General features: G+C 37.3%; 1 protein-coding gene across 1 annotated transcript in view; it reads right to left on the reverse strand.

The window, feature by feature from the left end:
• Positions 1-1,606: 1,606 nt before the first annotated feature.
• The window catches only part of LOC120312891 (zinc metalloproteinase-disintegrin-like NaMP), a 44,722-nt gene continuing 23,161 nt past the window's right edge, over positions 1,607-23,167 (reverse strand). The window contains exons 12-25 of the mRNA XM_039354197.1: positions 21,403-21,580; positions 19,541-19,630; positions 18,279-18,474; positions 16,820-16,922; positions 15,296-15,452; positions 14,240-14,320; positions 12,391-12,469; positions 11,341-11,446; positions 10,944-11,040; positions 10,255-10,317; positions 9,407-9,454; positions 8,816-8,884; positions 7,175-7,252; positions 1,607-5,937 (exon numbers count right to left, since the gene is read on the reverse strand). Coding sequence (XP_039210131.1) covers positions 5,917-5,937; positions 7,175-7,252; positions 8,816-8,884; positions 9,407-9,454; positions 10,255-10,317; positions 10,944-11,040; positions 11,341-11,446; positions 12,391-12,469; positions 14,240-14,320; positions 15,296-15,452; positions 16,820-16,922; positions 18,279-18,474; positions 19,541-19,630; positions 21,403-21,580 — 1,366 coding nt within the window. The 3' untranslated portion in view covers positions 1,607-5,916. The remainder of the gene's footprint in view (positions 5,938-7,174; positions 7,253-8,815; positions 8,885-9,406; positions 9,455-10,254; positions 10,318-10,943; positions 11,041-11,340; positions 11,447-12,390; positions 12,470-14,239; positions 14,321-15,295; positions 15,453-16,819; positions 16,923-18,278; positions 18,475-19,540; positions 19,631-21,402; positions 21,581-23,167) is intronic.

The raw sequence follows: 23,167 nt of genomic DNA on the forward strand, positions 1-23,167 counted from the left end.
TGTCCTGGTCATTCTGAGTCTTATCTTAAGTTGTTATTATTGAATCAATCTGATTTTAATTCCTTGACCATAGCCAAATACTCTTGAATTTTACCCGGCATGTCATCAGTACAAAGTCTTTAAAGAAGAGCTGGCACCAGAAATGCAACCTTTACTGTGTTTACATTGCCAAAATCCACATATCTGTTAGACTTCATTTAGCTCTGTTGTTCACAAAATCGTCTTGCCTAATATGAGGGAATAACTATCAAACATTGTTACTGACATATGGAAAGCAAATCATGTGTTATTGTGTTTAAGAATGCAGTTGAAACTCGTGAGCAGTAGATGTCAGGATTGTTTTACAGATAAACATCTTTTAAAAAAAAAATACAGTTCACTTTTTAAAAATCTAAATCTTTATAACCGATGACTTTTAATGCCCTCTTGAGTTTTTCAGTACAATGGAAAGCTTACTTAAACAAATAGCTTATTTAAAACATAGAAAATGTAGGAATCTGAAATTGGGGAATTTGCACCTTTTTGAATTCAGACAATCTTTATTTGGAGTCAGCACTTAGCATTTTAATAGATTCATAGGATTGGAAGGGACCTTGGAGATCTTCTAGTCCAACCCACTGCCAAGGCAGGAGACTTTATAACTGGACAAATGAATATCCAGTCTTTTCTTGAAAACCTCCAGAGATGGAGCACCCACAGCTTCTGGAGTCAAGATATCCCACTGATAGCCCAACTCAGGCCACCTCAACGGTCCACTGAGATGTCTGATGCCCCTTTAGTCACTGGCTTGCCCACTCGCATTGGTCAACTCGCCTCCATCTTTTCCACCTCTTCGCCCCTCAGCTGAAACTCAAGGGCTATTCTAACTGAAAAGTCTAACTCCTCAATTTCTAACCTTGTCTGAGATAAAATGTTCCCCTCACCTTTCAGGATTCCAGGCAACTCTCCCTCAAAAAATGTCCTGCCCAAAACCTGACAGAATTATTCTATGAGGGCAACTTGGGGGGAGTGATCTAAATTTAATGAATTAATTGGAATTAGTTGGAATTTTATTGGTCTGAAAATGAACTTCAAAGTATGTATGTTAAGAGGAAGGTTTTTTTAATCTATTAGAATGTTCTTATTTTAGGAATATTTCTATTTCTAAAATATTTAGAAATATTTCTATTTCTAAAATGGATGAAAAAAAGTATTTTTTTCCTTTTATGGTTAAAGACTCTGAAAGAATACATGAATCTTGTTAATATAAATGGTGATAGTTTATAAAGATTATTAAGTGCAAATAGAAATATATATTATTTCCACAGCAAGGAAGATGAAGCAGAAATGGTTAAATTGATTGTTCTATTCAAAGAGGAGACTACATTTAATTATGTTTTTTATTTGGATATCACTTCCGGATTTTATACTAGTGATGAAAAAAAAAGGAAATGTTGACTTTGTTAATGCTGATTAGATACATTTGTTCTAACTAAGAGTCTGTGGAGATTCTTGTAACCATAACTAAGATGAGCCTTGAAAAATGTGGTTCCAGGATGGCCTGGTTCTTGTTAGTCCTGGAGGGTCATAAATCCACTAAAGGGAACAGATCACAAATATCTGCATCTTAACAAGAAAGACATGGTCATATTTATTTTTATAAGCAAAGTTTTATATAAGAACATTTTAAATAGAGATATTATTCCAAATACATATTTTACAGATAATAACATAATATTTTAAATCACAATTTAACTAGATGTAAAAGTGTTTGTGCAAAGGAAACAAAAATAATTGCACAGGTTGGCATTGGGAGAAGGGAAAGGGAACAAACAATCAATGGAAAAATTATTTATCTCAGGCACAAGACCTCACCCAGCACTGGCTCCACTGAATTCTATGGAGCGAAAGACTGGGCATGTCAATAATTTATCTAATGCCATGGAGGAACGTTTCCCCAAATTTCATTCTACCAGTTCTTTAAGATGGCAAATTAGAATATATTCTGCCAAATTTTGCTGAGATAGGTAGAATGTGGTCTTACAGTGATTTAGTTACAAATGCCAAAGAGATGAGGAACTATGTCCTGTATCTCATTGTACAAGGTTTAAGAGAAATCCCCACTGCCAATGACAACAATAAAATAAGCTCAAAAAAACCAACAAAAAAAAAACAGGAAAGTTTGAAAAAACCCCACAAGCATTCTGAAAAGAAAACGGAAGAACATCTTTATTTACAGTGGTCAAACGGTTGAGAAATTGCAAGGCAGATTTCAATGAAAAATTAAGTCTATCTGCATTTAACTTGAGAGTTTGAGCAGACTAGCAATTTGCCAATTGCTTCTAACAGTCCTACAGGCCTGGGGGAGAAACTGCAGAGAAATCACAGAGGCCAAGAGGAGAAGTAGAATCCTACTTTTCATCTGCAAGCATTCTTTTTTTGCCAACACCCTGCTTTTTCCCATTAAAAATTCTCAGTTCTCAAGATGACAAGTATGTACAATGTATACTAATTTTCTAATCCCAATAGATTAGAAAATCTAATCTCATGGGTACGTCTGCAGTAGTCCTCGATTTACAACCATTGGCTCAGCAATTTGAAATTATGGTGATTCTGAATGGGAGTTATGACGGGTCTTTGGAATCCCTTTCCCAACCAGAACTTCTTGTACACCCTTCCTTTATGACCACATCACTCAGTGATGAAAATTTTAGTCTCCGTTGCCATTGTAAATTGAGGACTACCCTGTATTTAAATTCAAGCCAATGCAAATGCCCCTTCCTCTTCTAATCTAGCAATCGTACTTGAGGGAGGGTTGGTGATAACTGTCACCTGGACAGTATATATGCTCCCACTCTCCTAACAGAAATGAATATCCTCTATTGATACTTGACACCCAAATTGGACTTGAGGTTTCCTACATGTATTTATGCATACATGGAAACCTAAAATTAAAAAGCAATATGTTTAATTCTATGAAAACAGCCAAGTGTGCCAAACTCCACACGATGTCAGTATTCGACAATGAAATAATTCAAAATTTCAGATCAGAGCATGCAAAGTTTTGGCATCCACATACAAGAACATGTGAAACATTGAAATCTTTTAAGACAATTCATTTAAAAAAAAAAAAAACATTTGACACTTGAAGAATCTGCCCTGCTCTCCTCTAGAATAAAATAATGCCACTTGAAGAGAAGTGATAGAAGAGGTACAATCAGTATAGATAAGGCACCTTTTATGGTTATTTCCATGTGTCAAACTGGGCTATTTGTGGTGCAGAGGACATGCAGTGGAGAATAATGCCCCATCAATTTCACAAATGCCCATATGTTTCTCTGTTCATCAGGCAATGTTGACTTTCATGCCAAGAGCTTACCTCTCCATGCCTTGTAAAATGGTGGTGCTGCTTAGAAAATTCTAAGATGGTCAAATTATCCATCTGACCACTTTGAAGGTGCCAAGTTAGAAAACTATTTAAAGTATGTAATTCTAATTGTAATTAGTTATAATGGTACTGACTGTAAGTTGTAATTTAATAGACTGTTGTCTTTCTGAAGATGATGTAACTTTCGTTGACTGAGCATGAGATGCTTACTCAGAACCAAAGGTTATTTTGGAAACACTTTAAAATCTAATTTCAACTCAATTCAGAAAATCAGTTATATGAATTGATAGGGTTTCCTGCCTGAGCAGAGAGTTGAACTAGAAGACCTCCAAGGTCCCTTCCAACTGCATTATTCTATTATTCTGGTTGGAAAGTTGATCCAACTGCCTTCAAGCTGAAAATCCAAATCACAGGTTTATGCTGTCCTAGTCATATCTTCCACATACTGTATGCAAAGTATTCCCAACTTAGACTGAGAGACATTTGCACTCAGTCTTTGATTCATTTAGATGTCATTATTTTTCTCATCTTCTGCTTAGGGTTAGAAATCTCTAAGCATGCTGAAAAATGTAAGTCACCAGCTGCAGCGATCAAGGCAGCTCTCCATGCCATTCCTCTCAAATTCCAATTTAACTGACATTTCCTAAACATGTACAGGTTAGCCTCAATTTCTTTGATACCTTTGCACCTCCTATTGAGCAAAATGGACAGTAAAATGCACTGTAAAGCAGCAGCTTTGGGATACCCTAAGAAGGGGCATCATAATTCCTTCGCATTCTGTGTGTTTTTTTGCAATAGGCAAGCAACATATAAAATCGTGTGGATGTGGAAAAGTGTATCAAGGTTGGGTTTTTTTGCAGTGTTTTTTTTCATGTGCAAAATGAAGAAGGGAGAAGGAAGAAACATGAATGGAGTGAAAACTGAGCAAACAGTGTCACTTCCTCTTCCACATAAAAATACAATGGAAAATTACGGACAGGATCAATCGTTCAAAAGCTTACAAACTCAGAAAGAAATTTAGATATGGAGGATTTCAGAAGAGGCCTTATTTAAAACATAACTAAAAAAATACAAAAAAAAATCAATAAAATTATGTACTTTTGGTTCTGTTCCTTGACCTATTTTTTTTTTTCAAATCACTTAAAATCTATTGGCTCCTATTGCACTTATCCCAATATCTCCTTTAGTCTCACAACTGACCTTTTCAAACAGTAGCACATTAAAAAAAAACATTGTATTGCTTTATGAAATCCTGCCTCCCAACTTTTCCTATCATTTTAACCCATGAACAATTTGGCTGCTTAATGAAAATGTTATCCTTGAAAGGTCTAAACATTTAAATGTTTTTTTTTTTTTTATTGTAATGTAACAAAAAGGAAGTACTTAAAATTAGCTCCAAGGGAATCTCAGCTATTCAGTGCTAATAATGAAATCCTATTATTTAGAGTTATCAGCTCTTCAGATCTGTCTCTATCTCTCCTTTTAAATAATCAAGAATATATGCAGCTCAATGTTTAATTATTGGCTCCTTGGTGTTCTCTGAGATTGTTTTTTTTTTCTGCAGATGTTCATTACTTTTTCCCTTTATAAGAAGGTTGATCTGCAAGAATCAGTGGGAGAAGATTTTGACAGCATGGAAGCCTATTGCAGATTACAGCTGGTCCTTTAGAATTATACTCAGGGGCATCCATGGGTATAAAAAGTCCAGATGAAAGCTGAGCTATGCCGTAAATGCCCTACCTCTTTTAACGCAGATATGTAAAAAAAGGGGAGTGGGCTTCAATTGCATGATCAAAGATGTTTAAAGGGTTAAACATCTCTACTAGAAGCCTGAAAGACTCACTTGCCAATGGCTTTTGAAATCAAGCCAAAGGTCACATGTGGCCTTAGGGAATATGAGCAGAGTCTAGTGAAAAAAGTTGGCAGAGCTAACAAAATTGTACCTTGAAAAGTCCTTGAGCAATAAACAATAGGCACTAGACTTCCTAGTGTTTCTTGTTTGCACAGGTAGCGAGAAGGTTCAAAGGGATCAGCTTTTGCTCATGTCAAATAATCTGGTGGCATCCTGCAAGACTCAGTCATTTTGTACTCCAAGAGAATATAGTGATTAATTCAATAGGCGGGATAGTTTCTGTTTCCACTTGCATCAAGCATCAAAAAAAACCTTTCTTTAGTTTTGATTTTGTCTACAGTTGGCAATGATGGGGGTTTAAATCCATGGATGCATCATTTCCTTCTATGCATCTTTTGGCTCAGTTCACAATTCACAAAATCATCCCAACTCTAGTAGGATCTCCCCATTTGATATCCAAAGATATAATGGAAGAACACTGAAGATCTTCCTATGAGTTCCCATCCTTACTGCAGGTGATGCTGTCCCCAAAGTTAACACGACATTCCACACTGCAGAGGAAGTATTAGACTTGTGGAAAGAACTCGCCATTCAGTTTTCCTTTGCAGATATGGGAACCAAGAAAATGGAAAATGTTTTCTTTGAAATCAGAGAATCAGTATTATTTCTGATTCTTGTTTTGTTTCATACCCTGAGATTACTTAGTGGGCTTCAGTGCCTGCAAACAAAAGCAAACAGATGTTGAAATAAATGACTGAAAGCAAAGCATTATAAATTGATTCAAGCCATCAATCCTGAAAGTGGAAAACAAACCAGAGTGGAATAGGGAAGGAAGCAATAAACAGGTAGGAGTCCTGCAGATTTTACTCCACTAGCTATTGCCAACTCTGTTTCAAGGCCATTGACCCAGTGTAGTCCAAAGACATTTCCGTGGTCATGTGGCCAGCATGACTGCATACTGAGGTGCATGGAACAATGTAACCTTCCCACCGAAGTGGTACCTATTTTTCTACTCGCATTTGCATGTTTGGCAGGAGGTGGGCAAGGACGAGAGCTCACCCCATGATGTGGCACTTGGGTCTTGAAACTGAGTGGCCAACTTTCCAGCCAACAAGCCCAGCATCTTAACCACTTAGCTACTGCACCACAATAAACAGGTAATGAAGAGAAATTTTCCCCATCTAAAATAGCAATAGCTTTTCTCTTGTTGTTTTGATTTTTTTCTGAAAAAAATATACTCTATGTGTATTGATTATGATAGCTTTAGACTAATCAAGTGGATGACCATGCTTGGGGGGGGGGGAATCAGTGGGAGAAGTTACATCCAACAGAGCCAGTATGCACCCATCCATCCAAGTCTCCAGATGCTTTATTTTAGAAATTTATTTATTTATGAGACTTATATACCGCTTTAAGTGCAAGCGCTCTCTAAGCGGTGTACACCAGTAAGCAATATATATATATATATTTATATTGCCCCCAACAATCTGGGTCCTCATTTTACCTACCCCGGAAGGATGGAAGGCTGAGTCAACCTTGAGCCGGTGAGATTTGAACCGCTGACCTGCTGACCACAGTCAGCTAAAGTGGCCTGCGGTACTATACTCTAACTGCTGCACCACCTCCAAACAAAGAACTAGTAGATTTAGTTCCATTTGTCCACAGATAACTTCTTCATCCCAGAAAGGCAGTTTCTCTGAACTAAATTATTTGACCTTGGAAATGTTAGCTTAGATGTCACAATACCCTTTGTACTATTCTTGTTAATGATCTGTGCATCAAAGATCATATGTTGCCATTTTCAACAATGGCACTTTTCTGCCCAAATGTAATCTTGTCACATGAAAACAAAGTATAGCCTCTCAATCTTTCTACCTCTACCAATTAAAAAGTCATAACTCTATGTTTTAACATCTTTATCATTTTTGTATTTTCACAGAATACCTGTCTCTTACCTGGGGTGGAGGTGGAGGAGGAGGAGGAGCTGCCTTAGACTTGAGGTGAGAAGAAGGAGCTGGATTTATTCTTTTTATCTATAAGAGAAATGTCAGATTATTCCTGTTAAATATTAACCAGTCATTTACTATATGTGGAGTATATTGTTGCTAAACTGCCATTTGCAAACAGCCAAGAATCCTTGGTTGATTCAGTAGTTTATAGCTTTAACAAATAAACAAATAAGTTACAAATAAATGTTTCCATTGAATTTCCCTTGGTCACTGACTTTACACTTGCCTGCACCAGGATTTGTATGGAAAGTTGAGGGTCATATTTGAAAAACTGAACTGGCAAAGGGTCATTTTGTGGGGTTAGATTTGGAACTTTAATGTATGAGACCTTAAGTACCAAATGAAAGAGGGCCAAGCATTTTGCTCCAGGACATTCTGCATACAATTTGGCAGCTGCAACATTGATTATGGAAGGCCATTTTTAATCTCTAGTTAAACCTTGGTACAGTCCTGATCTAAAACTTGGTTTGGTTGTAAAAAAGAACAGCATCAAGGAGTACAGATGTTATTGTGATATATAACATTTCAAGAAATGAACCAGCTTCTGCCTAATGCCCACATTCTGGCACCATTCTTGGATAATTTATCTGCAAGAAACTTTGTAACCCAAGATCTTCAGAGTTATGTGTTTAAACAACTTAGCTGATTATAAAGAGTGGAAATCACAGCTTGAAAGGCAATTCATGACGAAGGGTTACAATTTTTACAATAAGATTGGATGGCTTCAGTTTTTTTTATGGGAAGTTGTTTCTTTGAAAAAGGAACTTTCAAGGATAAAAATCTTGAAAGTGAATATTATTTTGGCCCCTTAAGTTCATATACGGAGGAAAGAAGTATTTTAATAATGGAACATGTTCAAACCTTTTCCCTTTAAAATTGGAGTTTGAACAAAGTTTGCATGGGAATACCATCACTCTGTCACTGTCCAGAAGAGCAGGCAGAATTGGAGAGTGGAGTTAAATGCTTTATCAGTTTAGAGTCCCTGCATTGTCACAAGAGCTCCCCTCTTGAATTCTGTTGACCCTTACCTAGTGCCAATTTAATGTTGACCATTAGTTGACCAGATTCTTGTGTATAGATTTGAATAAATCTTCTATGCTCCAACTTTATGAATGATCCTGTTTCTTTGTGCCTGACATTAAACTCATTTAACTCCATCCCCCCCAGCTCTGCCTGTTCTTTTCCTATAGTTACAATCATAGGTTAACTATCCTAAGTAGATGGATATTCAAGAATAAGACCACAATGCAACTCAGACCTAGATCTGATATGCAACCTTCCAAAGGTTTTATGTCCTTTCTCGGCATTAGGAAGAAAGGACTGAATTACTGCCGTGTTCAACTAGCAGTTTAAGCTACTATATGGATAGGCACAATCCCTGGAGGGTCGGGGCCATTTAAAAAACCCACCAGTTGATTTTTTTTTTCCTCCCAGTGCAGTTCTTTGCCTTATTTTTCATCCGGCAGGCTGGAAAAGTGAAAACTTCGCACTGGCTAGAAGGAGTTATTATCACAAAGCTTCACCCTAGCATCCTGCTATAAAGGAACAAAATATGTTGGAAGAGTGATGATTAGGAAGCTGACATACCATAGCTGGAGATATGGTAGATTTTGCTGTTGGAACAGGAGGTGGAGGAATATTTGGTTTCACAATGGGCTGAAATGAAAAAAAAAAATGGAAGCTTTTTTTAGTTGCCTTTACACACAGTAGTCCAGATGCATTTTAAAAAGTGCTTTCAACATCGATCACATTTCCTGTCAGGCTTAAAATTTGAGTCATCTGTCTGCAACAAAAATTAACCTTTATTCCCTTTCTCTCTCCATCAAATGTGCAATTGTATGAACTCGGAAGTCTCAGCATTTTCACAAAGCAAGCAATTCCCGTGGTTCTTTGAAGAAATTTGTAGTTTCTTTATTTTGTCTAGATTTGTTTCCTAAAGTCATGTTTGGGAAATTTAAGCATAATACTCCATGTTAGTGTTTGTAGATGAAGAATAGGTGATTTTTTTGTCTTCAAAAATACTCATCCCATATGATTTTCACTTTTCTATAGGCTATACAGAATGAGGCATGATACTCCAAAAAGGAAAAAAAAAATATCAGGGAATTAGAATCAGAAGCAATGTCTATCATTATTCTGAAATTGTTAGATCAAATGACCATTCATTCAGAAACTTACCATTCTGGCATTTTCATACGTGTGCCTTAATGGTTCATCTGGGACTTTCTGTTAATAATGAAATAGTATCAGTTGAATTTCTAAAAGCCTGTGTGAACTCCCTAATTTTGTAGAACGCCCTGATGAAAGAATCATGATGTTTCTAAAACACTGGAAATTATGCAGATTATCCTTACTCTATACAGGGATTTAGAGTGTAGAAAGCAAATAATAATTTAAACTATCACTTATTGTGTTTCAGAACAATAGTGTAGATTTTTCAAGAATCAAGTTTAAAAGTCTGCAGATAATTTGTTTTTCATTTGCAACATTCTAGATCATCTTGGCTTGAATTCTTGGAACTATCCACCTATCTTAAAGCTGTCAAGTTTGAAAAACTTTTTCTTATGTACATATCTATTTTTCTAAAGTACAATTACATTCTTCTATATTTGCTCATAAAGAAGTACGTTGAGTCCAATGGGCATTGCAACCAAATTAACATTAATAAATTACAAAGAAAAGTTTTCATATTTGTTTAAAATCCTTCCCATTTGTCAAGTAACTATATTCACATATCACAAAAAGCTATAATTTGTTCTAATCAAAATATATTGTATGAGCCACAATGCTTAGTTTACATTAAACCATAAACCATGATTGATAAATCACAATAATGTGATCCACAGATCATGTTAATGTGAAACAAAATAAAACTTATTTGACTCAAGGTAACATATACATTTATTCACACCAGTGCACAATACACAGCATATTTTATTTGCTTTGTGATATGTATTTATTTTGTTTGTTAACTAAAGACTGCTTTAGACTCATACACAACAATTATTCCATTAAATTCTACTTACAACATGGACCTCTGGTATATTTGCTTGGGATGAAATTGGGAGGAGAAATCTAAAAGAATTTATCTGAAAGGAAGAAACAAACAAAATACCTAAAATATTTTTAAAGCCAAGATCTTCAAACACTTAGCCAGATGAGTTAGAAACCTAGTAGGTGCTCTTTTACATACATACAGAAGTCCATTAAGGTTAACCTTAATTATTTTGTAGCCTGCTTTCTTTGCAAACACATTTTATTGAGTTTATTTTGCAAATGATATTTTAGTATTTACAGCAATTGTGTTATTCTTGTTTTTGAAAACAACAAAGAGTTGTATAGCATCTTAAACAATAATTGGCTGATTGACCTTATCTTACAATCACAGCAACAATGACAACATTTCCCTCCGTGTATAAGAAATAAAAAATGCAAATATTTTGTCTCTGTGTTGATGAAAAGCTCCCATATTCTTTTTATTACACTGTTTTGGCCTTTGACCAGTTTAGCACAGTTTCAGCATCTCTTTTATTGCTCTAGGCATTGTGCATGGGGTGAAGAGCCTCTAACCCCACACTGGATCCCCAATTCCTTAAACTGCCACTGAAGAACCATTCTTCTTATGACCTATTATGAAGTCAGTGGATAAAACATTTTATAAAATGATTGCATTTGAAGGTTTTATTCTGCTCAGGCAGCCCATTTGACCTCTCACCTTTGAATCATTGGACACTGGACTAAGATGTTGTTTCCTCTTCTGATCTGGACCAGGGAAAGAAGGATTTGTGGCTGCAGGTGCACTTTTGTGAATGCTGCCATAAAAGAATAGACTATTATAATCAGGATAGGATTCCGAACTATACCCAACACCAAAGTCAATATCAATATCCTAGAACTTGTTTTGTACACATATAGTATAATTCAGTTCTTTCAGTAACTTTGGTGAGAGATTTCCTGAACTGAATATCCACTTTATACAACTTTTTCCAAGTCAGTATATGTTCATCCTCTCAATTAAGTCAGGAGAACCCACCACTGCTGTTTTATGGCACTCAGCTCACCTAGTAATTCCCCACCCCACTTAAAAGAAACTTGGCTGAGAAAATCTTCACCTGTCATTTTGTTTCTTCTTTAAAATGTGGCGGCCGAAGAGAACTGCAAGGAGGATGGCCGTGACTACTGAAATTATTACCACAACTACAACAATGATGATGATATCTAAAGAGATAGAGAGAAAAGGCTATGAATAAGCTTAAAGTTATGCTGATGAAATCACAGTGGAAACATAGAGACAATCAATTGAAAATTATATTGCTCCAAGCCCTGGCATTTCTTATCCATGCAATAAGAGCCACTGTTCAGAATTGGCTAGAAAGTATTTATTGATTCAATTTAGATGCCACCCAGCTCAGAACCAACTTTGGACATCAAATTTAACCTGGGAAGACAAGGAATATAAATGTCATTTCATGAATTACTTTAACTAGTGATCATCACTTTAAGACTAACACAGTCTAACCCAGGGGTAGGCAACGTTGGCTCTTTTATGACTCGTGAACTTCAACGCCCAGAATTCCTGAGCCAGGCATGCTGGCTCAGGAATTCTGGGAGTTGAAGTCCACGCTGGCTCAGGAATTCTGGGCGTTGAAGTCCACGAGTCATAAAAGAGCCAAGGTTGCCTACCCCTGGTCTAACCCTACTCCATGACCTTTAGATGTGTTGGGACTACAGTTCCCATATTGGTTAATAATTCTGGTTCAAGGAAGGTCCAACTTATTCCCAAGATAGTCATGTAAATGGATGTACCAGGATAATTAAGAAAGCAAATGATCATCTGTTAAATATATACTTGGACTTTCACTATTAGGTAGCTTTAAATTAACCACAATCTTACTATCCATAGCTAAATAAATTGCAAATAGACTTAAACTTCCTCTCTTCATTTCATGTGCACAATGAGATTAAAAATGGAATTTCCAATTAAAGTATAGTTTGCTGATAGTTAACAATACCCAGTGCTAGATAATAATACAAAAACTGAGATATCAAATCCTAATTCAAATCAGGATTATTTAACACAAAAAAATATATATTTAGGTCCCTGGACCCTATCTAATCAGGTTCTGGGGGGAAAAGACAAGTGCCTCCCTGTATTAACTCACAATTATTTCCTGTTGGGTCATCACAATGAGGTGGTGCTGATCCTTCTTCGCACTGGCACTGAAGTTCATGGTCACACACCTAGGATAGCCAAGAGCAGTATTAATCTTCGAACAAATACAAGGAAAAACAGACAGTCAACATTTCCCTTGCATTTGTATGAAGTCAGAAGAAAGCAGAAAGCACTAAAACATAAAACTGATCCAAATTTAAAATGGAAATCCCACACAGAAAAAGAAATTAATTAATCTACCAAAGCTGTTGGGACTGTCTAGACAGTCCCAAAGGTCATCTAAACAGCCAAGTCACTATTCTTGGGGATCAACTGACTTATTAGACTAAGTCTAACAACAGCCCAGCATGGACAAAGTGTTTCTTTTTTTTTTGAAATTAGGAGAACTGTGGTCAAAGAACTTCTACAGGACAGCAGGATGAAAAGAACGAAATCAAGCTTTGAGATTTCTTGTGATGTTCAAAGCTATCAGGAAAATATTAACTTAGAGCAAATAGATCTCTGTTTACTACCCTTCCTTCCATCCATACATCCATCCATCTAGTTTGTTGACTGCCCCATTCCAATCAGACTCTATCAAAATGTACCAAAATTAAAATAGCACAATGATGTTAATTCAAAACTGATGAGGTAGAACAATATAATTCAATACAATAAAAATTAATTTTGGTGTTGGTTCGCACTACCTTTAGTCCTCAAAAACCTTCTGAAAGTGCCAGATCTTTGTGATCTCTCAAAGGCCATAAGAGAGGGGACATTCTCATTTGATTTATTGGTATTTGACTATTCCAATTTATGACAGAGGATCATCTCTTTCTAAGTTCTATTCAAATTTACAGAAAAAAAACTGCAGTATTTTTAGCATCAAGGATTCTGGAAAGCACTTTTTGGGGGTAGATGGGTGGTCTTTATTTGTTTAATAAAACAGAACAAAGAAAAAAGAGAACAATACCACAGAAAAAAAGAAAAGAATAAGAAGGAAATTATGTAAATTATGCATATACGCATATACATAAAGTTTTACCTAATCTATAATAATCATAATAATACTCATTTTCTTTTTAGTATAACAAAAATATTTAGACATAGATGTCAACATCATCACAAGAACATTTACAAATACACTCTAGTGGATTATTTGCAGATGCTTCAGATTTATGCCAATATCAAAAGAAAGCATAGCTTATTTTCAGGGATCAACATATGCATTGTTCTAGAAAACCCAGACTGGTGGACAGTGGGGTGTGATAAAAGGAACCAATGAAACAAAAAGAACCATACTGGAGAAAACCAGAAGAACAAAGAGGAGCAGAGAATACTATGAAAGACAAAGTGAAATCGCCAAATATATGGGTGGAATACAGTACAGGTAGGCCTCAACTTACGACCACAATTCAGCCCAATACTTCTGCTGTTAAGTGAAATGTTTGTTAAGTGAGTTTTGCCCCATTTTACAACTTTTCTTGCCATGGTTGTTAAGTGAATCACTGAACTTGTTAAGTTAGTAACATGGTTGTTAAGTGAATCTGGCTTCTTCATTGACTTTGCTTGTCAGAAGGACTCAGAAGGGGATCATGTGACCCATGGGACACAGTATCGGTCATAAACATGAGTCAGTTGCCAAGCATCTGAATTTTGATCACGTGACCACGGGGATGCTACAACAGTCGTAAGTGTGGGAAACGATCATAAGTCACTTTTTTTAGCTTTGAACGGTCACTAAATGAACTACTCTAAGTCAAGGATTAACCTCTAAACTTTCTATAGGCCAATCCCTAAGCAGAACAGTCTTAACGCCTACTAAAGAGCAGCCAGAATATAGACTATAAAATACTTACAGAGTGTCCTGTGCATTTGTGTGAACAGTTGGTCGATCTGTAGGCTGTTTCTATCTCAACACACTGCCCATTGTTGCAGACCTGAAAGTCAAAGAATGAGATTATCAGCAGAGTAAGACAGCAGTTTCCTACACAATTAAACTCTGTCATTCTCTAGAACAAAACCAGGATATTCAATAAACTTATTCCAATTTCTATACTGCATAAAAAAAGACAGGAGGAAATTATTCCTGATCCTTTAAGATAAGCTTTAGGATTGCTTCAGCACTTCTAAGTAGCTTCATTGAACTGATGTCCTTTAGGTCAGAGGTCCCCAACCTTTTGGGCACCAGGGACCAGTTACATGGAGAGAGGTTTTTCCGTGGACTGCAGAGTGCGTGGTTTTGTAGGCTGCCTGCATCCTGTGGATGGGGCTTTCCTTGTTTGTGCAGATCAGTTGCTAGCATGCTGCGGCCCAGTACTGGTCCACGGACTGGGGGTTGGGGACCCCTGCTTTAGGTTACAATCAGCTCTGTCCTGATTTTCTCATCTCTGTGGAAATATCTACAAGTGAAAAGAAAGGACTGTCTCTTTGACAGTCTACCCAGAAAGTGCTGCAAGGGAGAAGCATAATGCTCTGACAAAGTCAGGCCGAGTAACTCTGGTGGCACGGGGATTAGAATGCAGTACTATGGGCTAACTCTGCCCACAGCCTGCAGTTCGATCCTAATGGGCCTCAAGGTTGACTCAATCTTCCATCCTTCCATGGTCAGTAAAATGAGGAGCCAGATTGTTGGGGGGTATGTGCTGACATTCTAAACTACCCAGAGAATGCTTAAAGCACTATGAGGTGATATATAAGTCTAAGTGCTATTGCTATTGTTGATTTGTTGTGGTTGTTGTTTGAAGGAAAAACAAAATAATAAAACAAAAATAAGGCTGGATGGATATTTTTTTTTTAACATAGATGCACTGTAGTACAGAAAATCTAAACCAGCTTTCAGCAAGATCCATTGCAAAATTATTTTTACTGATTACCCCTTACAGCACAGAAATGAGAAGCAATCTTTTACTAACCATTCCTTCTCCACATTTTGTTCCAAGATCAACCATTCCAACGTCTTCTGCATTTCCTCTCGGAAAGCTGCCTTTGCATGATTCAAATGACACCAGGCTTCCGGCTGAGGGCATTTTTGAACCACCTATGCAGTATAACTTGCCACATTTTAGATCTCTGAAAAGGAAACAACCACTTCCTTATAATTAACAAGAATGGATCCTTTGCTCATTTGCAAACATCAATCATTCTTGAATTAACCTTATTTTAAATTACAGCTAGATGACCCGAAGTTTGCTCAGCCTCAAAATGAACTTGGTTGCATTTAAGAGATGACTAAACAAAAATCTCAAGAAGTGTTTTAAGGTTTTTTTGGAGGGGAAATAGAGAAACACAGTTTCTGTATTTCTAACTAGCTCGTGTGGTTTCTCTATTTTTAAGGGTGAAAATAGTTTGAGACAGAATTCTTATCTTTGGACAGGGGATGTACAGTATCTGTTATCTACCTGGAAAATTCCTAAAGCAGATTCAGGACGCTTGATTTTTCCAGACCTCTAGCCTAACATTCCCATAATCTCTCATGTGAGTTGAAATCTAAAGGTTGGGGTAGCAGCATTAAATATTAGAGAGAGAAATTGCCCTGAAAAATGGCCATTATTCCATTTCAATTTAAGAAAAATAAGGGGGGGGAATTAAAATTTTAAATAAGTACTGCCCTTGTTTTAGTACAAAAAAAAGGGTACAGGGTGTAAACTGTCTAAAAGGCAGAGTCCGGTTTACACATGTCACTAAAAGAAACTGTGGCTTATTGTTTGATTTGGATTCAACTTCTGGTGCAAATCTAGCCATTGTGGTTTCTAAATCATGGTTTATAACTAAGTGCAATTCCTAAACTCAGCCAGCCAGGACTTATTCAATAAGATTGCTGGGCAGTGTCAACCCAGAGAGAAAGGCTGACTGTGCAGTGGTCCTTGACTTATGACAACAACTGGGACCAGAATTTCCATTGCTAAACAAAGCAGTTGTTAAGTGAGTTGCACTCACTTTTATAACCTTTCTGCCTTGGTTGTTAAGTGAATCACATGGTTGTTAAGCAAATCCAACCTCCCCCATTGACTTTGCTTATTGGAAGCTGGCTGGGAAGACGGAAAATGGTGATCATGTGACCTCAGGACAGTGCAGCCCTCATAAATATATGTTGGTTACCAAGCACCTGAATTTTGATCACATGACTATAGGGATGCTAGGACCGGTTGTAAGTCACTTTCAGTGTTATAACGGTGACTGACTGAGGAGTTTCTGCCCTTTCTCACACAATCTTTCAAAGGGCACTTTAAAAGTTCTCATGGTCTCCTTTTATACCCCTATCTTGTAACCCAAGGCAGAAAACACCAGAAAATTAGCCATTCGGAAATTGACTCATATTTCTGTTGTCTTAGTGAAATGATAGAATCAGGTTCCCACACATGTGGACCTGAAAATTTTTCTTATATTACCCTGACAGGATATCATCATCATAGCAGGAAATAATTTAGACTGCTTACTTTGGTTTACATGGGATATAGGTGCCACTTGCTTTCCTGCAGTGGCCGTAATAAACCCCTTTCTGGTTGATTGAAAAACAGGAATCTGCAGCCACTTTTCCACCTATAAGAGGGAGTGAGGAAGAAACACAAATATCTGAGTGTGTAACATGCCAGCAGGATAAAGAATGGCTTAAGACATCTCAGAGGAGTTCCAAATAATATAGTTAAAGTTCACTTATTTGTAACCCAATATTTTGTAACCCATTCCTTATCTAATCCTCATTATGCATGAAGCATTCACTATCTCGTACAATACTACATCCAGTTTTAGTCAACGTGATAGAAAAAAGTTGCTGAAACCCTAGAAAGAGCATAGAGAAGAGCAACAAAAATAATCAAGGGTCTGGAGGCTAAATTGTACAATAAATGGCTACGGGAACTAGGTATGAAGAATTCGGGGTGACATGATAGCAATCTTCCAATATTTGAGGGGCTGTCATAGACAAGATACCTGAGGGGAAGACAAGAAGTAACGAATAGAACCTTATCAAAGAGAGAAGCAACCTAGAATTAAGGAGAAATTTCCTGACAGTGAGAAGAATTAATCAGTGGAACAGCTTGCCTCCAAAAGTTTGTGGGTGCTCAATCACTAGAGAATTTCAAGAAGAGATTGGACAACCACTTGTCCAGAATGACAAGAAGGGACTAGAAGACCTCCAAGGTCCCTTCCAATTTTGTTCAATGAGCGAGTGACAAGAATCACATCCCTCAACACCTGTTTATTTAAGTATTATGCCATATGTAAAGAAAATTTTAATCTCAGGGGTTGAATATTCTTAGCAGACGGTCCCATTTTCAATCTCCATTATCTCTGATTGAGAACAGTGAAAAGTGATGGGTCAATCAGTGACCCTAATTAACTCTTAGAAGAACAAAACTAGATGGATACAACTCTAAACATATGACAGATTCTTGATGTTATTCTCTGTGATTCTCCAGTAGTATTGGCTTGCTTCATAATACCGGTTGATTTCACACAAAGAGTATTGGAGAATAATTTTCAGCTGTTCCTATAATATAGAAAATTATCTATGGTGTGCATGGAGAGAGGGGGGAGGGAGGGAGGGAGGGAGGGAGGGAGGGCAAGGGTGAGAGATCTTTGTGCAAATTGGAAATGCATCCTTCTGTCTCAGTCTTTTCAGATTTCTGGTCTACAATTGCTATCATCTTTAACCATTGGCCAGGTTCTAAAAGGATGTTTGGAGCTTTCAACCAAAAGATCTGGAGGGCTGGGCTCTAAAGCCACCAAACAAAGAATTTCACTTTGAAAAATTACTCCATTTGCACAAAGCACAAATAGAACAGAAATGAAATGATGATTTACTGTGGATAGAAAGGAAAAAATATCTTTGATTAATGCAATGACTGTCTTAGTCTTTTATAATACCACAATTGTGAAATCCTAAGGTTGACTTACCTGGCCCCCAGAGACTAATACATTGGTTTGCCAAGGTGGGACACTTCCCCATGTAGCAGTAACCTTGGTTGTTTTGGCATGAGTGTCCATTCACACGGAAGCGATCCAAGGGACACTGAGCAGACTGGCCAGTGCACATTTCAGACAAATCACAGTCATGTTTTGCTGCCCGACACACTGCTCCTGCTTTCTTAAACTGTGGGTGAGAATGAAAAATATTCCCAGCTATCACTCTTTAGCAGCAGAGATCAAAGACATAAGGATTACCAAGCGAGGTATGTGATGAAAAAAAAAATGTTGCTGTGAGTCTTGGCTTGTGATGGAAGTATGGAAATATCAAAATGTTTTGGATCCCGCAGCTGAAAAAGTTCATTACAGAGTCAACTGTATAGAAGGAACAAGCAACTTGCACCCCTCAATTCATGGTCCTACAGCACCTCCAGAATGTGCTACCAAAATAACTGAATTTAGAGCTTTGGGGAGCAGTTGGAGAACTTACTGGTAGGAAAGAAAGTAATTTGATTTTTAGACATTTTCTGCACCCCAAAAGTCTTAGAGAAAAAAAATAAGTGCCAAAAATGGTCCTTAGTAATGTCATAACATTATCAGATGGCCAGTTAGAATTTCCCAAAAAACAGGAATCAGGCATCAAACATTGCATTTATTTATTTGTTTGTTTGTTTTGTTTATTTAACGAACTGCCCATCTCTGTCAAAGAAAGACCCTAAAACATCAAAATAGTAAATACTACATACAAATTAAAATGTTAGAGTTCAAATTTTAAAATTAAAAACCTTAAAAAATTATAAAAATGTTTAAGGAGGCAAAAATAAGTAAACATTGTTCAGTATTTGATAAAGGAATAAGGGAAGGATCTCATAGCACCGACCAACACCATGCCTGCATGCTCCTTTGGGCTCCCCACACAACGCCACAGTGCTGTGTTTTAACTGCCGTTTTGGAATTAAATTCTTTTAAATTGGGCTTCCTTGCAAACTCAGTCAAAGAAAAATATACCGTATATATTATTTTCACAGAAGTGAATCCAAATGAAACAGCAGGTATACTTTAGACTGAGACATTTTGTTAAATTGTCCTCCCTATGGGTATGTTCATAAGGGCTCAATAAATTGGAAGAAGAGATGGGAATAGGGTTAAAATGTTTTTGATCACAATAGGTAGCAAGGAAATATCACATTTTCATGTGACTAGGAAGGAGAAGGGTAAAATCTCTCCTGGTGTTAAAAATAAACAAGACTTACCTGGCATTTCTCACAACACTCCCCATATCCACAATTTGCCCCAGGATTCAGTTTACAAGTTGTAGCATTGCAGCACTCATTTTTACATTCCTGAAAACCAAACATATCAACAGAGGGATAGAATCAAGATCACGTGAAGTATTAATACCACTTTACAATGCCTTGGGAAGGCTACACTTGGAATACTGCATCCAGTTTTGGTCACCGCGATATAAAAAAGATGCTGAGACTCTAGAAAGAATGCAGAGAAGAGCAACAGAGAGGATTAGGGGACTGGAGGCTAAAACATATAAGGAATGGTTGCTGGAATTGGGTATGTCTAGTTTAACGAAGAGAAGTACAAGGGGGGACATGATAGCAGTCTTCCAATATCTCAGGGGCTGCCACAAAGAAGAGGAAGTCAAGCTATTCTCCAAATCACCTGAAGGCAGGACAACCTGAAGCAAGGGATGGAAACTAACCAAGGAGAGAAGCAACCTAGAACTAAGGAGAAACTTCCTGACAGTTAGAACAATTAACTAGTGGAACAACCTGCCTCCAGAAGCAGTAAATGCTCCAATACTGGAAGTTTTTAAGAAGAAACTGGACAGTCATTTGTCCAAAATAGTATGGGGTTTCCTGCCTGAGCAGGGGGTTGGACTAGATGACCTCCAAGGTCCCTTCCAACTTTATCATCATCATCATCATCATCATCATCATTATTATTATTATTATTATTATATGACATTATAAGCTTTCCTGCTGGTGTCTTCTTACTGGTCTATTTTGAAGAGAAGAACTACCAAATAAACTGATATTCTGCTCCCTCTTATGGATTCATGCTAGCAAATCAATGTGACCATCTGAGTGTTTGTTATTACAAACGGATGATGGCATATCTATAAGAAATATCTGATATTTCTTGTGTGAAAGGAATAAAACAAATAAAAAACATCCTCATCTCACAATTGTGAAGTCCACATAAACTACAGCCTCTTGCTTATTCTGAGGAATTTTCTACTCGTGATTTTCTACTCAACTACTTCGAGGTAGTCCAGTGAAGAAGCAGCAACCATGAATATTAACACTACCTTTATTGTAAGGTTACAATAATTGAATCTTTCAAGACTGAAAGTACATTTCTCCCCGCTCATCTTTATGGTCCAAGAAAATAGGTGGGAGGTGTTCCTCTTGAGATGTTTGCCATGCCCCATTGCTTCTATAGGCTAAGCTACGTCTTATCTAATGACTGCCTAGTCAGTTCATCCTCCTTGGATCTCTCAAAGAGATTTTCACAGATCATTACACCCTTACCATTGATTCCATTTAACAATCTAAAGAGAACACTTTACCAAATTACTGTTTGTGTGTAAAATTACTAGATCTTTTAGTCCAACCCACTGCCTAAGCAGGAGACCCTATGCCATTCCAGACAAATGGCTGTCTAATCTTTTCTTAAAAACCTCCAGTGATGAGCAGCAACAACTTCTAAAGACAAATCACTGCACTGATTAATTGTTCACACGGTCAGGACATTCTAGGTTCTTTCTCTGTTTGATAAGTTTCCATCCATTACTTCTTGTCTTGGCCTCAAGTGCTTTGGAGACTAGTTGTTCCCCTTTTCTTTGTGATAGCCTCTTAAATATTGTAGGACCTTCTCTTCATTAGACTAGACATATCCACCTCCTGGATGTTTTAGCCTCTTATCATCTTTGATGCTCTTTTCTGCACTTTTTCTAAAGTCTCAACACCTTTTTTTTATTGTGCTGATCAGAACTGGATTCACAACCTGTTGGATGGCTCAGAAAAACAGATGATTTTGCAAGGATTCCTGTTTAAGAGAAACTTCTTGGAACCATCATAGTTCATTAAAAAAAGCATACCTTTGGAGAGCCACAGTCACATTCTTCTCCCTCTTCCACAAAGTCATTCCCACAAACTGGAGGTGTAACTATATCTTTTTTCAAGGGTCTGTTGATAATGCATTGTGGGGTTTCACTCAGGATATACTTCTGATAATCCTGGAAACTGCAAGAACTGAACTCCCGGGGTGGTTTATAGCTGTAAAAGTGAACCAATATAAGATCATGACATCATCCATATTTCAACCAGGAAGAGAATTCATTGCAAAAACATATACGATAGAAAAAATGGCTAATGAACAAATGCAATGATTTTTCTCTAAAGCTAACAATTCTTTATACCCCTTGATCTTAGTTCCAGATTATGTTCCCTCAGTTTTAATTCCACTGGGTTTTTTTCTTTTTTTTAATAAAATAAATTTGCAATAAGAACTCCATGTGCTGTTAGTTGCTTAAGCAGCTTCTTGTGTTTGAGTGGGCTGCCTTTCATTTTCATTTTTAGTCAGCCTCTCTGTGAGACCCTGGAAATAATACAGTGACATTGCTGATGTGGTAAAGAAGAGGGAGCCTTAATATAATTGAAGGAAAAACAGTGGAATCTTGGCCTTCTTTTTCTTTTCTTCTTTTGGAGAAAAAAAGGCTTCTACTTTTTATAACAAATGAATGTTTTAAGGCAAAGGGAGCATTAATATACTTATTGGACTTCTTTTGTTGTAAAGGTAGTAATGATGCAAAGATGGCATCATAAGTCCGCCCAAGCACCTTCCTAATACTATTACAAATCATTAGGAATATAATCATTGGCCCTCAAGGAAGAGGGTGAAAGCAAGAACACAAAGATCATCTGCTGGTGGCCATTAAAGAGACCACATGGTCTTCTCTCAAGGTCAAAGTTGCAACAGACCCGTTAGGTGAGGCTTATTGAGCAAAATTGTTCTCTAAGCAAGCCCTTCTGTACAAAATACCAGAAAGTGGTTTTGAAGTATTAAAAAGTAATCATGACGTACAGAACTCCTTCCGTAAGGACAGGAAAGGTTACATAGCATTGCCAATACTTCCTGTAAGCATTGCCATTGCATCAAATATGAGGCAACAAAGTCCTAGGGCTTTGACAGAAATACCAGAAATTTGACAACAGGGGGCACATTCACTGAGACTACAGAAATCTTACACAAGATAGACAATTCCTGAGAACTTTCCTCTCCTCTTCTCTCCTCCTCTCCTCTCCTCTCCACTCCTCTCCTCTCCTTTCCCTCTCCTCTCCTTTTCTCTCTTCCTCTCCTCTCCACTCCTCTCCTCTCCTCCTCTCCTCTCTTCTCCACTCCTTCCACTCCTCTTCACTCCTCTCTACTCCACTCCATTCTGTTCCATTCCATTCCTCCTTTTTCTTCCCCTTTTCCTTCTTGGTGAAGTAGAGCCTAAACAAGGACTAGGAATAAAATACAGGGTATCCTCAACGTACAACCACAATTGGGATCAGAATTTCCACTGGTAAACAAGACAGTTTTTAAGTGAACCACACAGTCACTAAGAAATCAGGCTTCCTCTGTTGACTTATCGGAAGACAACTGGGAAGGTCAGGAAATGGTAATCACAGGAACCCAGGATGCTGCAACCATCATAAATATATGCTGGTTGCCATGCCCCCAAATTTTGATCAGGTCACTGAGAGGAGGCTGCAATGGTTGTTAGTGTAGTCGTAAGTCACTTTTTTCAGTGCCATTGTAACTTCAAATGGTTGCTAAACAAATGGTTGTAAGTTGGCTATTGCCTGCTGATTTCAGCA

The sequence above is a fragment of the Crotalus tigris genome, unplaced genomic scaffold (assembly GCF_016545835.1).
Source record: "Crotalus tigris isolate CLP2741 ecotype Arizona unplaced genomic scaffold, ASM1654583v1 scf7180000018549.3470463, whole genome shotgun sequence".
NCBI classification, from domain to species: Eukaryota; Metazoa; Chordata; class Lepidosauria; order Squamata; family Viperidae; genus Crotalus; species Crotalus tigris.